This window comes from Bos taurus, chromosome X (assembly GCF_002263795.3).
Source record: "Bos taurus isolate L1 Dominette 01449 registration number 42190680 breed Hereford chromosome X, ARS-UCD2.0, whole genome shotgun sequence".
NCBI classification, from domain to species: domain Eukaryota; kingdom Metazoa; phylum Chordata; class Mammalia; order Artiodactyla; family Bovidae; genus Bos; species Bos taurus.
In genome coordinates this window covers 73,131,693-73,147,572 of record NC_037357.1, presented here as the reverse complement: position 1 = coordinate 73,147,572, position 15,880 = coordinate 73,131,693, and the positions used below count along the sequence as shown (strand labels likewise).

Here is a 15,880-nt window from a genome sequence, read left to right as displayed (position 1 = left end):
TGGGTATGATGGGGGAGGGAGTTGTCATTTCCTGCCAAAAGAAAGCAGCAGGTGGTGGTTTAAAAAAAAATAAAAATAGCACCACATTACCACAAAGAAGTATGCTCTTCCATTCTGGTGTGTGTGTGTGTGTGTGTGTGGTAGGAGGGTAATATTTTTTAAACTTGAGTTGATTTTATTTGCATTTCCTTTAATTGTAATACAATTCAGCTGTTTAAATGTATACTGAAAGTTGAGATTTTTTAAAAAGGCACTAAGTTTGTTTTGAGTTCTGTACTCTGCCTCGGGGCTTCCCTTGTGGCTCCATGGTAAAGATCTGCCTGCTAATGCAGGAGATACGCTTTCAATCCCTGGATCAGGAAGATCCCCTGGAAAAGGGAATGGCAATCCAACTCCAATACTCTTGCCTGGAAAATCCCATGGACAGAGGAGCCTGGCGGGCTACAATCCATAGGGTAGTAAAAGAGTCAGATGTGACTTAGTGACTACATAACAACAACAATTCTGCCTTAGTTCAGAGGTTGCAGGTAAATATGGTAACATTGTAGCTGAATTATTTTTTAAATGATAGGTGAGCATGGAAGATTAGCCGGGTCACTGTTGCCATGAAGGAGGGATTTTCTTTTTGATTGTTTTTGAAATTTCTTCAATTTGATCTCCAAACACTTATATGAATATATTTGATTGTTTTGAGGAAACTGTGGATGAAATCATAATCAGTTCAATGGTATGGCATCCAGAACAATTATTTTATCCACTGAGAGATGACTAAGAAGGAAGAACAAATTTTCCTGCTATTAAAAAATTCAGATGTGATCCTCAGTAAATAAAAAAAGGAAATTCTTTAAAAAGAGGTTTGGTAATCTTCAAATGCTTTGCAGTAGCCACTATCAATTATTAAAACAATAGCTGGAAATCACTAAATATGTTTTTAGATTTTATAATTTCAAGAGCCTTTAAGTGACATACTTCAAAAATTATACAAAACTGGATAATTGGAAAAAAAAATATCCTACAGCCATGCAGGAGAATTTGTATTCAAATTTAGTAGGCATCTACTAAAGGTCTGCCAATGAGCATTTAGTACTGGTCTAAGTGTTGTGAGAGTTGGACCATAAAGAAATCTGAGTGCCAAAGAATTGGTGCTTTTGAACTGTGGTGTTGGAGAAGACTCTTGACAGTCCCTTGGACTGCAAGGAGATCAAAACCAGTCAATCCTAAAGGAAATCAGTCCTGAATATTCATTGGAAGGACTGATGCTGAAGCTGAAACGCCAATACTTTGGCCACCTGATGTGAAGAGTTGACTCATTTGAAAAGACCCTGATGCTAAGAAATATTGAAGGCAGGAGAAGGGGGCAACAGAGGATGAGATGGTTGGATGGCTTCACAGACTCGATGAACATGAGTTTGAGCAAGTTCCGGGAGTTGGTGATGACAGGGAAGATGCTGCAGTCCATGGGGTTGCAAAGAGTCAGACACGACTGAGTGACTGAACTGACTGAAGTGTTGTGACAGATATGTGGATGATTAGGACAGAGTTCCTGTTCACAAAAAGCTAACAATTTAGCAGTTATATAGACAACTAACTATACTATTAGTCAGGCCCCATCAGAAGGTTTGTATGCATGCTAAGTCACTTCAGTCATGTCCAACTCTTTGTGACCCTATGGATTGTAGTCCACCAGGCTCCTCTGTCCATGGGATTCTCCAGGCAAGAATACTGGAGTAAGTTGCCATTTGCTACTCCAGGGGATCTTCCCAACCCAGAAATGGGGTCGAACTCGAGCCTCCTGTGTCTCCTGCACTGGCAGTAGTGTTCTTTACCACTAGTGCCACCTGGGAAGGAGAGCTAATTCCAATCTGAATGACTCAGAGTCTTGGAGGAAGAAATGAAATTATCAAAATTCTCTTTTCTATCAAGATTTTTTTTTTTTCAAAGTGGGAAAATGAGGGTGGGGGACTGGACCTTAAAAACTTTCAGACTAAATTAAAAGAAAGAGAGAGAGAGACATTAAAAGGTACACAATATATTCAAGGTCAGCCTGGCATGGTGAAAGCCTAAGACATTTGGAAGAGTATAATAAGAGATCATGCTAAAGAGACAAAATAGAGCTTTGAATGTCAGATATTTTAAACCATCAGTGTGAATATTTGAAAGATTTTGCATAAGTTCATGATTTGCTTTATCCTGTATCTGATAAAGATATCTGTAGAAATATGTTCATCTAAAATAAGAAAGGTGTGCTATTTAACATAATAAAAAGGAAGTTGGGCTATTGCTTATGCTAAAATGTTGTAAACAGAGATAAAATATGAATGTTTGTTCCTCCTGAAATACTGCTAAGTGCTACTGATACTATGCTAGAAAGGTACAAAAAGTTTGCAGCTGCTGGTGGGTATTCTTTATTTGCTTACCTATTCATTTTACGTATGAACACTATGTTTTGAGTCAAGACAGAATAGAATCTAATCATCTTTCTGTAATAACATCTGCAAAAGACTTTGGAAGAAGGGATTTTCAGGGTTTCTTTTTTATGCTTTTCAACTACTACAGACTGCTAGAAAACAGTGAATGCTATAGATCTGCTTTTAAAGCCAAAGAATAAGATTAATGAAGGACATTGACTTGTTCTTCATTATATACCAATCTTACAAATATTTCCACTCACTGAAAAATTACCTTATTTACTAACAGAGCATTATGAAATGAAAACAAATATACAAAATTCCAATCAACTATTGGCCATGCATCAAGCTCCAGGGGCTGACATAATCCCAGGCTTAACTTCAGATGGAGTCTGTGATCCTTCTAGGACACCTCAGCCCTGTCTTAGAGAAAAGTAAAATGTCTGGATATTTGTGAATTCAGTACTTTAAAGACTGGTGTGGGATGAAAAGAGTGTCATATGAAAGGGTTCTATATTACCCAATTTTCACTATTTGTTTTCAATCAACATATATATGATGCCATCTCCAACATATATGACAACAGTTCTGGTGAGGACCTACAGAATAATCTGATGTTTGATATTTTGTACCTGAGGCATCCTTATTCCAGATTTGGGCTACAGTGACCTCCAGGTGAATATGTCATTACCTTGTTCTTAGATCATGAGTAGAGTAGATTTGACACAAGAGTCTATGAGTTTGGTCTGGGACTTGCCCCACTTAACACCCCCATACTCTTCCTTTTGGAGACAAAGCAAAGGAAACATATACCTACTCTACTAACATTTTATATTCATAATTATTTTCTCAAATGTGGTGGCTTATAAAAAAAGAAGAATATGGGAAGAAGATGCATTAGCAGTTATGTGCCATCCTCTCTGCTTCCATCTAAAGCCAAGGGACATGTACCTGTCATAGCATTTCTGTCACTGTTAGAAAATTAGTCAAGGAATCCAATAATCTTCCTTTTCAGTGACACTTTAGTGTCAATAATTAGAAAGATATCTCTAAGAGCCAAGAGTTTCCAGAAGACTCAGTTTGTTGCTGCTGAAAGGAGAAGTGTAGGACCACAGTAATTGTTCCTGGTATATGGTCACTTCTTGGACAATATACATTATCTGCCATTTAAAATTCAAAATTAAGATTGCCCTTTGTCAGATTAATTGCCTTGTTCTTGGGATATCAAATGTTCTCTGGTAATTTTTCAGAGTAGTTACTGAAGTCTCTATGAGTACTTTTTAGGGCTTTTTACTGAGGGCTAACTAATTCCTTTTTGCCATTTGTACTTTAGTATTTAAAATTTAATTCTAAATAATTTTTCATAAGGATCCTTTATGAAGTTTCTGAAGACCCCAGTGTCTTCTGAGAAGCTTCCACATTTACTTTCCTTTTAATAAACAAAATACTATACACTTTGAATAATATAGTGTGGAGAAATGGCTCCAAATTACAAGTAAAACACAAGTAATGGTGGAAAGTTGAAATTACTAAGTACCAAGACCAGAAACATCAGATACACTGAGTAGAAAGGCAAAGGATGCAAAAGTTCTGAGGTCTATTACAACATGATCCAGAAATTCTGAGTTTGTATGAAGTAGTGACATTCCTCAAGAAAAGTTACTAGGTTTAAATTACAGGACTCTATCTTTAAAGGTGGGAGGCTGATATCCCAAGCCAAAACTCTCTGTATAAGGCAAAAGGCTTATCCTTAAGAAAAAGGAGTTTGGACTCCAGCCAACAAATGGGAAAGGGCTTTTTCTTTCTTCTTTCTTAAAGCAAGGAGTTTGGGCAATTCGTGAATTTACATCACAGTAGGTAGTTACCTACATCTCAAAGCAAGGCCAACCCTGGACTGAGGTCCTGGAGACTGGTTTAATTTTCGACTTCATGCTTGCCCTTTTTACTAAAACTCATAAGGTTTGTTTCAGTTCAGTTCATTTCAGTCACTCAGTCATGTCAGACTCTTTGCGACCCGATGAATCGCAGCACGCCAGGCCTCCCTGTCCATCACCAACTCCCGGAGGTCACTCAGACTCACATCCATCGAGTCGGTGATGCCATCCAGCCATCTCATCCTCTGTTGTTCCCTTCTCCTCCTGTCCCCAACCCCTCCCAGCATCAGAGTCTTTTCCAATGAGTCAACTCTTCACCTGAGGTGGCCAAAGTACTGGAGTTTCAGCTTTAGCATCATTCCTTCCAAAGAAATCCCAGGGCTGATCTCCTTCAGAATGGACTGGTTTACTTATCCACTTTCACAGACTATTAATCATGTGAAGCACTGGATACTTTGTTTGGATACACTCTCAAACAGAAAATTGCAAGAAAGAGCTGCAAAAAAAAAAAAAAAAAAAAGGGGGGGGTGGTGGGCAGAAAGACTTGATTATCTTGGACCTTAGTTTATTTTTTGGAAGCTTATAATTTTACTTAAAAAAAAAAAAACTTTCTTGCCCAAATGCTCATGTATGGCCTCAGACACAAGGTGAACATTCAAAAGAGCTGAGGAAAATCCCCACAGCCCTGTCAGCACTGAGAACAGGAAATACGTACAGTTTTCCCACCATAACAGCTTGTGATCTTCTCATCACTTCTATAAAACTGAAAATATTTTAAATGTAATGTGTAGAATTGAACTTTGTAAAATGGTTACTTGTATTTTAAATAGAAAGTTATATGCACTATGTTTGCCCAGGGATCATATTTTGAGAAGCTTTGTTTAAGAAAAAAGGAAAGACTAAACATAGACACCTATAAATCACGTGGATAAGAGCAAGACCCTAAGACATGAGAGCTGTCTAAGAAAAAACTAAGTTTTTTAATGAATGGCAGAAACAAGAAAGTGGATAGTGGCTAAACTAAGTTTTAATTATCAGTACAGATTTCAACACCTTCTGCAGTCCCCCAATCAAATATCAGTTGGTATGCCCTGGTCTCTAGGATGAGAAGTGATTGTGAACTATGATATTTGAGAAAAAGCAACATGACTGGGCATTATCATTGGTGATGTGAAATTGAGTGATGACCTTCCCTCTTTCTCCAAATAATTAAAAGTGCACTACTCAGAGCAGAGGAACAAGATGCCCAATCTGCTGGAGAGGAACTGTGCTTCAGATCTGAAAAGAAACATTTAGACTTGGCTAAGTGAAACTTTCCAGTAAAATAATAACTGTAGATAGCTGCTTTGTCTGTCCACACAAAGATATTTCCTCCCTTCATGTATCTGGCCTATTGGGGAGTCATAGATGCCAGAGATAAGGGAAGTTGGGAACATGATTAGATATGGTATGTATACAGAATACCTCTTTCTAAAATAAAAATTCTGATGGAACATTCTCTCTAGAAGAATTAACCAGGTAAAGACTTTCTAAAAGTATTTGCTTACTGAACTGTATTCAGCTCTTAGACACAGTTGCTGGGCAGGTTTCCTGGAAATACTGTAAGCTATTTGACTCTGAAGATTTTCAAAAGTGAAAGTAGCAAGCACATTGCCTGGCAAATGATAAATGCTGAATAACTATTTGCTTAATAAATATTGGATGAACCCAATACATTCAAGACATAGTTCTAAGTGTTCCAGAGGATATAGAAGTACATAAGACTAAACCCCAGACTTCAAGAATTTTCTGGCCTTGTTGTGGTAGAGTGGGGTGAAAAGGGGCAGAGGCATAAATAAAACGAGTTACTAACCAAAAAGCAGAAGTATATGCTTTAATGGAAGTATAAATGGGGATTTTAAAAGGAGTTAGGACAACAACAATAAAGTTTCCATGAAGAACTGGAAATTTGAGAGAGGTCTTCATAAATAAGTAGGACTGCTATGCAAAACAAAAAAATGATATTCCAAGCTGGGCAACAGAATGAGCAAAATCTATTTGTTGAGGAAGAAAAAGTCAATTTGAATGGTATGGAGCTCAGTTTGGCTGGAGTTCTTGGCACATGAGAACACTGGAAGACAAAATTTTAAACGTTGATGGCACTCTATTGATTTCCAGGAAGCCATTGATTTCCAGACTATGTATTTTGTAATTTGTTGGGCAAAAGGAAGCCATTAGTGCTTTTTAAGGATCTCATTTAAAGGAAAAAGATAAAGGAAGAGGTAGAGAGATAAATTAATAAACGCCTGAACTAGAGTAAAAACAATGCAATTTAAGGAATAATATGATTATGAAAAATAATGCAGTTGCAGAAAGTAGTAAAAATAAGAATGTTGGTAATTAAGCACTTATGTACTATCAGTTCAGTTCAGTCGCTCAGTCGTGTCTGACTCTTTGCCACCCCATGAATTTCAGCACGCCAGGCCTCCCTGTCCCTCACAAACTCCTGGAGTTCAATCAGACTCATGTCCATTGAGTCAGTGATGCCATCCAGCCATCTCATCCTCTGTCGTCCCCTTCTCCTCCTGCCCCCAATCCCTCCCAGCATCAGAGTCTTTTCCAATGAGTCAACTCTTCACATGAGGTGGCTAAAGTACTGGAGTTTCAGCTTTAGCATCATTCCTTCCAAAGAAATCCCAGGGCTGATCTCCTTCACAATGGACTGGATGGATCTCCTTGCAGTCCAAGGGACTCTCAAGAGTCTTCTCAAACACCACAGTTCAAAAGCATCAATTCTTCGGTGCTCAGCTTTCTTCACAGTCCAACTCTCACATCCATACATGACCACAGGAAAAACCATAGCCTTGACTAGATGGACCTTTGTTGGCAAAGTAATGTCTCTGCTTTTGAATATGCTATCTAGGTTGGTCATAGTTTTCCTTCCAAGGAGTAAGCATCTTTTAATTTCATGGCTGGAGTCACCATCTGCAGTGATTTTGGAGCCCCCCAAAATAAAGTCTGACACTGTTTCCACTGTTTCCCCATCTATTTCCCATGAAGTGATGGGGCCAGATGCCATGATCTTCATTTTCTGAATGTTGAGCTTTAAGCCAACTTTTTCACTCTCCACTTTCACTTTCATCAAGAGGCTTTTTAGTTCTCTTCACTTTCTGCCATAAGGGTGGTATCATCTGCATATCTGAGGTTATTGATATTTCTCCCGGCAATCTTGATTCCAGCTTGTGCTTCTTCCAGTCCAGCGTTTCTCATGATGTACTCTGCATATAAGTTAAATAAGCAGGGTGACAATATACAGCCTTGACATACTCCTTTTCCTATTTGGAACCAGTCTGTTGTTCCATGCCCGGTTCTAACTGTTGCTTCCTGACCTGCATACAGATTACTCAAGAGGCAGGTCAGGTGGTCTGGTATTCCCATCTCTTTCAGAATTTTCCACAGTTTTTTGTGATCCACACAGTCAAAGGCTTTGGCATAGTCAATAAAGCAGAAATAGATGTTTTTCTGGAACTCTCTTGCTTTTTCCATGATCCAGTGGATGTTGGCAATTTGATGTCTGGTTCCTCTGCCTTTTCTAAAACCAGCTTAAACATCTGGAAGTTCACGGTTCACGTATTGCTGAAGCATGGCTTGGAGAATTTATTATGTAGGGTGGCTCAATTATCACATTGACTCTCTAAGTTAGGTACTATGATTATTCTCATTTATCAATGAGAAATTAAAGAATTGGAGAAGTTTAATGATACAACCAAAGTTGCACAGCTATTAATTTAAAAAGCAAGAATTTAAACTCAAATAATTCTGACTCCTAAACATATGTTATTTCCCCCATAGTACACTATCTTCCCCTCAGGAACCAGTTTGGAAATGGAAAACAAATGACAACGAGTCAATGCCTCCAAGACTTTGAGACAACCTGGGAAAACATGGATGAGCTTAACAGCAGTGAAGAAGTCAGGAGTAAAAACTGGTTTGAAGTTTCGAGGGATGATGATTTTTGTATAAGATACATTGATGTTTATAGTCAAATGATTTTATTTACTGAAAGTATTTCATTGAATAAATACTGAGCACTTACTTGTGTTTTCCACAGTCCTTGGTGCTGTTTTAAGGCAAGTAAACAAAATATACAAGAATCCTTGTTATCTTGGACTTTGCATTCTAGTAGGGAAAATATATGAAAACAAAATAAGTAATAATCAAAGAGTATGGTAGTTATGACTGGAAATGAGTAAAATAAATACTAAAGGGAGATAGGAAGTGTTAGAGGTGAGCTTCAGTTTTAAATAGGCAGATAGGGGAAAGAAAAACTCATGAAAATGTTCCACTTGGGTAAAGATCTGAAGGGGGCAAGGAAGTAAGGCACATACATAACTAGGTTAAAGCATTTCAGGTACAGGAAACTGCCAATTCAAATGCTTTGAGATGAAAATATTATTGGTCTGTTCACCTCACAGCAAGAATGATAGAATTGCTGGAGCAGAGTTCAAAGGGGAGAATCATAGAAGGTGAGGTCAGAAGAGTAACCAGGGGCCAGATCGGATAGGTGACATAGGCTGTTTGTTGTAAGAACTTTTATTTTTTCTCTGAGTGAGATGAAAATACATTAGGAGATTTATCAAAGACACAACATGATCTGACAAGATATGCCATATTTCATTTTAGTACATATATAATGTTTATTGTAGACATTATACAAGAGTCTATAATAGCACCTATAGATCTTATAATAGGAACTACCATTATGTCCTCATCCAGGATCACTTCCCAGAAATAAGAGCTTCAAGAGCAAAAATTTGTCAACATTTTAAGATGGTAAGTATAATTAGACTGCTCTTTAGTCAATATTGGAAACTAAAATATTCACTAGGAATGTATAAAATAGTGCATTTGTACACATCCTTGAAGGAAATGGATTTTGTATAAATAGATATTGCTTCATTTTCATAAGTTGAATTCTGAGATGATGATAAAATGTCCAAAAGAAGAGGTGATATATATTCAGGAAAAGAGCGACTGCTCAAGATTGACATGTAGATTTAAAGCCACTGACTGTGATAGGAGAGGTGAATGTTCGTTAGAGGTTACTAGATATATTTTTTAACTTCTGATTTCTAATCAGTGACATTAGCAGGTGATGATTTCTATATATGGGCTTCTCCAGTGGCTCAGTGAATAAAGAACCCACTTTCAATGCATTTGACACAGGAGATGCAAGTTCAACTCCTGGGTTGGGAAGATCCCCTGGAGAAGGGCATGGCAACCCACTCCAGTATTCTTGTCTGGAGAATCCCATGGACAGAGGAGCCTGATGGGATACAATCCATAGGGTTGAAGAGTTGGACACAATTAAGCATACATGCACACATGACTTTTATACATAAACAGTTAAAAGGAGGTTGAAAAACCAGGGTTTGTGATTTTTTGGTCGTCCACCTAATTTTGCCTGCCACATAATCAAAGTCACTACCTGTGAAAATATTTCAAAGATATATTTCAGTTTGGAGGCTAAACAATCTAATTTTAACCACTCTTTCAGCATCAACTTTTATTATTACAGTCATGCTTCTTTGTGTTTTATGACACCATCTCTCTATTTCCTTATATGAGAAATCTGAAGTATTTAACCTCATCAATCTGCATGCCTAGTTCATATCATTCATCAGGATGTTTAATTAAAGTATGTAACATATCTTGAACAAAATGTGCTGTTCTACTTACCAGGCAATTGAGGCAAAATAATAACAATAATAATTCCTTCAGGGGCTGAATCAAGCCTACTTCAAGCCACATGGATTTGATAATCCAAAGCAGGATGTTTTATAATTCCTATTTCATTTCTGTTCTTCCCTCATATCTTTAAAGTCAGTTACGTCCTCCTGGATTTCAGCAGCCTTGAGGTAACTATCCATGCCCTTAAGTTAAAATTTGTTTTAGAACAAAGATTGTGGACCTAACTGGGTCAACTTTCTGGAAATTTTGAATCTTTGTACTGATGTTGTCTTGCATAATTGAAAAGTGTCTTAATAACCCATGTTAATGGAAGTATTTAAAGAGAGGCTAGTTGCCCACTTATTTTCAGACATCTGGGAAATATTTGAACCAAATCAGTGGCCTCTGAATGATGATTCAAGGACAAATGCTGGGTTGGCTGTATCTTAATTATATAGAGATCTTTTAAAAATACAAATTCCAGGCCTTAAACACTGACTCAGAATTTCTGGGGGAAACACTGGGAAGTCTAAGGAAAGCTATAATTTTTTTTAAACTTCCCCAGGTGAGTCTGATAATCAGTGATGTTTGTGGTCTATATCAGAGCCTCTCAAATGTTAACATGCCTAAGAATCACTTGTGGTTCTTCTTAAATTGCTGATTGTTATGCAGCAGGTTCCAGGTAGGACTTGAGATTCTTCTGCATTTCTAATAAACTCTTAAGTAATGCTGAGTCATGTATCATATTTTGAGTAGTAAGGAGCTAGATTACTTCTCAGATTCCTTCTAGCTATACTCTCTTGTGATTCTAAAGTGCCTTATGGAACTTGTGTCTATCACCCTTACTCATGTCAGAACTTTCCATTAATGGTAATAGATTTTTCTACACATAAGCTTTTTTTGTTTTTGCAAAAACAAGATTTTTTAAATTAAAATTGTAATTAACTTTTAAAAATTTATTATTTTTGCAAGATAATAATTGGCTTTCTTTTTTTTTTTTTCATTTGCAGTTCTGACTTTGTTTTCAACACATAACTGAGAAAGTCCCAGGAAGCTGACCCATCCAAGTCAATCATCTCTGAAGAGTTGCAGACACACTAAGTACTAGAGTAAACCTTTCTTCTATGTGAGCCAAAAAAAGAGAAAAACAACCTGCCAAACACCAGTAAAGAGATGACTATCATCGTATGGGAATTTGAAGAGCTTCTATATGGCACATTCATGATCCAAATGGGAGAGGATCAGCCCTCATAATGTCTCAGAAGGCCTTTTAACTGAGTAACAAGAAGGGGAAGTTATAATAGCTTGTCATCTGTGCTTGCACATTAGACTTCCAGGTAGTTAATGTAGACAAATTCAAAGCAAACATGCAGGTAGTTCTTTGAAAAGCCCCCAAATCATGTTTAGAAGCTCTGACCAATGCAATAAAAAGGAAGTTATTCTATATTCAGTTTCTCCAGCCCATCGATGATCAATCTTTCAGAAAGAGCAGTAGTAGATTGTAAATTTAGATTTTTAACCACCATTTAGCAAAGGCAGCTTCTCTAGAAACAAACATGACTGCTAATGACACGTGTGCTGAGATCAATAGAGACAACACAGATTCCCGATACTTCATCTATGCTGTGACATACACTGTCATTCTTGTGCCAGGTCTCATAGGGAACATATTAGCCTTGTGGGTATTTTATGGCTATATGAAAGAAACCAAACGGGCTGTGATATTTATGATAAACCTGGCCATTGCTGACTTACTACAAGTCCTCTCCTTGCCCCTGAGGATCTTTTACTATTTGAATCATGACTGGCCATTCGGGTCTGGCCTCTGCATGTTTTGTTTCTATCTGAAGTATGTCAACATGTATGCAAGCATCTACTTCTTAGTCTGCATCAGTGTGCGGAGATTTTGGTTTCTCCTGTACCCCTTTCGCTTCCATGACTGTAAACAGAAGTATGACCTATACATCAGCATTTCTGGCTGGTTGATAATCTGCCTTGCTTGTCTGCTATTTCCTCTCCTCAGAAGCAATGATGACACCCCTAGCCACAGAACCAAATGCTTTGTGGATCTTCCTACCAGGAATGTCAATCTAGCTCAGTCTGTTGTCATGATGACCATTGGCGAGTTGATTGGGTTTATCACTCCTCTTCTGATTGTCCTGTTTTGCACCTGGAAAACAGTTTTATCACTGCAAGATAAATATCCTGTTGCACAAGACCTTGGAGAGAAAAAGAAAGCCTTGAAGATGATTCTAATATGTGCAGGAGTTTTCCTAATTTGCTTTGCACCTTATCACTTCAGTTTTCCTTTAGATTTCCTGGTCAAGTCCAATGAAATTAAAAGCTGCCTAGCCAGAAGGGTGATTCTAATATTTCATTCTGTTGCCTTGTGTCTTGCTAGTCTGAATTCCTGCCTTGACCCAATCATATACTACTTTACCACTGATGAGTTCAGAAGACGGCTTTCAAGACAAGAGTTGCATGATAACATAAAACTCCATGCAAAATCACTTGTGAGCAACCACACCACATCAATCGTGTCAACTGAATTATGTTAAATTAAAAAAAAAATGGATGTGAACTGAAGTATATTAGAACATATTTGCAATACTCCTAGCTACTGGGAAGTAATCACAGCAAGCACTCAAAGCTTTTCAGTTATGCTCTATCTTATCTATATGAAGATTTCATGTCTTCATAACACAATCTATTTAGAGCATTATATTCCACTATCATTAATGTTGATATGTCCTTGTAGTAATTTATCATAAAGTCTTTAAGATTTAAGCTCTAAAATTTCAGTGACATACTATATGCACATGCTTTCAGCAGGAGTCAGTAGTTTTATCTGTGAACCTAAGATACAGAGAGATAATTAGCTTGAACTCATTTTAAGCACTTGGTTTTGTTACAATGGACACTGAATTTCTTTATATTTAGAAACAATGTAGTTGTCTATTTATACTAGTAATCACAGTTTATATCCCAATATCATGTTTTAGTTGTCTTTTTTTTCAGTTGTCTTTAAGTAGGATAGGCAATATATTATTTTGTGAAACAGTGTTATAAACATGGACCATTTTGATCTTCTATATGTGATTATACTCTTGAGTCTGAAGACTCAAATAGCTATTTCCTTCATTTAAGTATCAGTATGAAAAATCATCTATGACATCGATTAATAGAATGAAAATCTGAACTAAGGCCTCTGATATGTTTAAAATAAGAATAAGAAACTAATTCACATACTGTCTATGACTGTATAAATTGCCATATTTAATCTATCCAGGGCAGGTAGCTTATCAAAGTTCATATAATGTGACCCACATTGTCTTTAAAGGTCCAGGAGAAAGCATATGCATGATAATCACAGTTCTGATTCTCTTAAACTATTTCCAGACAGCACCTTTAAAGACATATATATCTTTCAAATAAAGAAAGTGTCCACTATGCTTCTAGAGTGACATTGAGATACCTGAGAGGCTACTGCACTTTCTGAGCCTATACAAGAAACAGTGCACTAAGTTTAGGCAAGAGCAAAAAGATAAAAGTTATTTTTTACTTTTAAGTGGCAACTATCAGGCTACATTCAGAAGCCAGAGTAAGATCTAGAAGCAGACAGGCATGTAGACTCATGCCTGTCTCAGTAATTTTTTTGATCCAGCTTTGCTCCAGTCATACTATTCTAAGGCCAGTACAGCCTCTTCCAAGGCAACTGGGAAAGTCAATTTCTCCCCTGTTGAGAAAAGTGCAGAAGATTAATTTTGGCGACATCGGGCACCTGTTAAAATGCCTTGCCTAGTAATACCTGTTTAGATCTAGTATGCAAGAAACAGACCTAGAATATGAGTAGCAATTAAACCTGAGGTCTTAAATATTAGAATACTTTGAAAAATATTTTGGCAAACAGCTCTAACTTTTAAAACATGCTTTAATTAAAATCTGTGAGGTATATAACACAGATAATTCTGGCCTGGAAGGAATGTGAAAATCAAAGAAGAGCTCCATCATATATACAGGAAAGGAGTTATTTTAGACACACAGTTATGCTATTAAGACTTTTGGGGGGATTAGTGAAATCAAAGTGAATTCTAATATCTTAGATGAATGGAAAAATTTCTAATCTTTTCTCTAGACAAGTGTTGATTTGCTTGTACTTTGTTATGAAAATATTATCCTGTTAGAAGACTGACTTTTTACTGCTAGCAATAGTGTATGTATCTATCTCCTAATTGTTCATGGTAAGGATGTGCTAAATGAGTTCTAAAAAAGTGGTAAATTGTGTTTTAAAATGAGTAACTGTAACTATGTCTAGTCTATTTGCTTTAAAGTGATTTGTGTTTGACCATAATTTAGTGTTGTAATGGGATCAGAAGTAATAATTTTGTGGGTACTTGTAATGAGAAACTTGTCTATATAATATGTGTTTACTAGTTTCTATATTATCATGAACTACACTTTTAGGGTCATTTGGGGGAGACCTGTGATTTAATTTCATTAATGTATTAATTTCACTTTAAACATACCTGTTATCTTAAAGAGGAAAAAATATTTCCAGGAGATTACTGAACTTCTTAGAGGAAATTTTGAGGTTAGAGCCCATTTATGAAGCAGTCCAGGAGTCCTTGAAAATTATTTATGTCATTTGAGAAAAGTACAGAGAGAACAAGTGTCCAGTGTTCTTATGCTGCTTAGCTAAGAACTACCACTTCTCTTCAGGTTTGCCCATCTAAGTTTGTATTTAATGTTGTGATTTACTTTATTAACCCCTTTTCACCATGAATATGCTTTGTCTTCTATTCCCTTGTTCTAGTCAGTAACTGATCAGTCTATTCACACTAAGGTACTAAGGACTAATGTTAGCTTAATATTAATTTGCCTAAAAATATCTGAATTCTAGGCCTTAGGGATGAATTTTATCTCAAAGTGTAAATATTTTGTTTTAATGGAGTGATTAAAAGCACTGAAACAGACTAGAAAGAACGATATTTTGAAGAAAGTGGGTCTTAGAGCAGTGCCTTTCAGATTACATATGGTAAATAAATACCTACTTTGCTTACCATGATGGGGATGCCATATATATATATATACATACATATATACAAATACCTATTTATTATACTAATACCTGGCCTATACTAAGTTTAGGCCAGAACAAAAAGATACAAGTTATTTTTTTACTTTTAAGTGGCAACTATCAGGCTACATTCACAAGCCAGAGTAAGGTCTAGAGGCAGCCAGTCATGTAGCCTCTAGAGTCCTCAGTAATTTTTTTGGTCCAGCTTTGCTCCAGACATACTATTCTAAGGCCAGTACAGACTCCACCAAGGCATCTGGGACTGATTGGAGTGATTTCCATGTTATTATTATTCTCATTATTGTTATTATTATTATATTAAAATGGTGTATACATTTTCATTGTCACTTGGTTAAGCAACTAATTCTGTTAACCTGTAATTCCATGAAAAGGAACCATCTGCCCTATGGACAACAGAACAAACTATATTGGTCTGAAAGGGTGCATAAGTGGAACTCTTGTGCAACTTCATTTTTATATCATCTTTTTGTTTTTATTCCCAATACACTGTGAAAATGTTGATTTGTAATGTATTTATATTTATAATTTATAATACACATTTTTATAATAAAGATGGTCTTTGTATTTGCATAAAAATTTCTGTCCCCAGAATTCCATGTATATATAGCCAGTTTTTCAGCAAACTGATGTAATTGAGAATCTTTGTCAGTATTCTCAACTACATGGATAGTAAGTTCTCTGAGGCTCTACTCTCCCTTTCTCTCTGGAGTGTTGCATACTATTTTCAAATGGAAAGATAAACCACTTCCCCAACCTACCTTACACTTGCCCTCCACTCTTCCCATAAACAG

The 15,880-nt window shown here is 36.7% G+C and overlaps 1 protein-coding gene across 13 annotated transcripts in view; it reads left to right on the top strand.

Moving 5' to 3' along the window:
* The window catches only part of GPR174 (G protein-coupled receptor 174), a 39,549-nt gene extending 23,961 nt beyond the window's left edge, over window positions 1-15,588 (top strand). For 3 of the 13 annotated variants that reach the window (XM_005227952.5, XM_005227954.5, XM_059883714.1), the window contains 2 exons: window positions 8,114-9,094; window positions 11,002-15,588. In XM_005227952.5, coding sequence (XP_005228009.1) covers window positions 11,548-12,549 — 1,002 coding nt within the window. In that variant the 5' untranslated portion in view covers window positions 8,114-9,094; window positions 11,002-11,547 and the 3' untranslated portion in view covers window positions 12,550-15,588. Of the gene's footprint in view, window position 1; window positions 9,095-10,042; window positions 10,180-11,001 lie in introns of those variants that run through there. The other 10 variants (XM_024988783.2, XM_059883716.1, XM_024988782.2 and 7 more) reach the window with 10 other exon arrangements.
* Window positions 15,589-15,880: the final 292 nt, after the last annotated feature.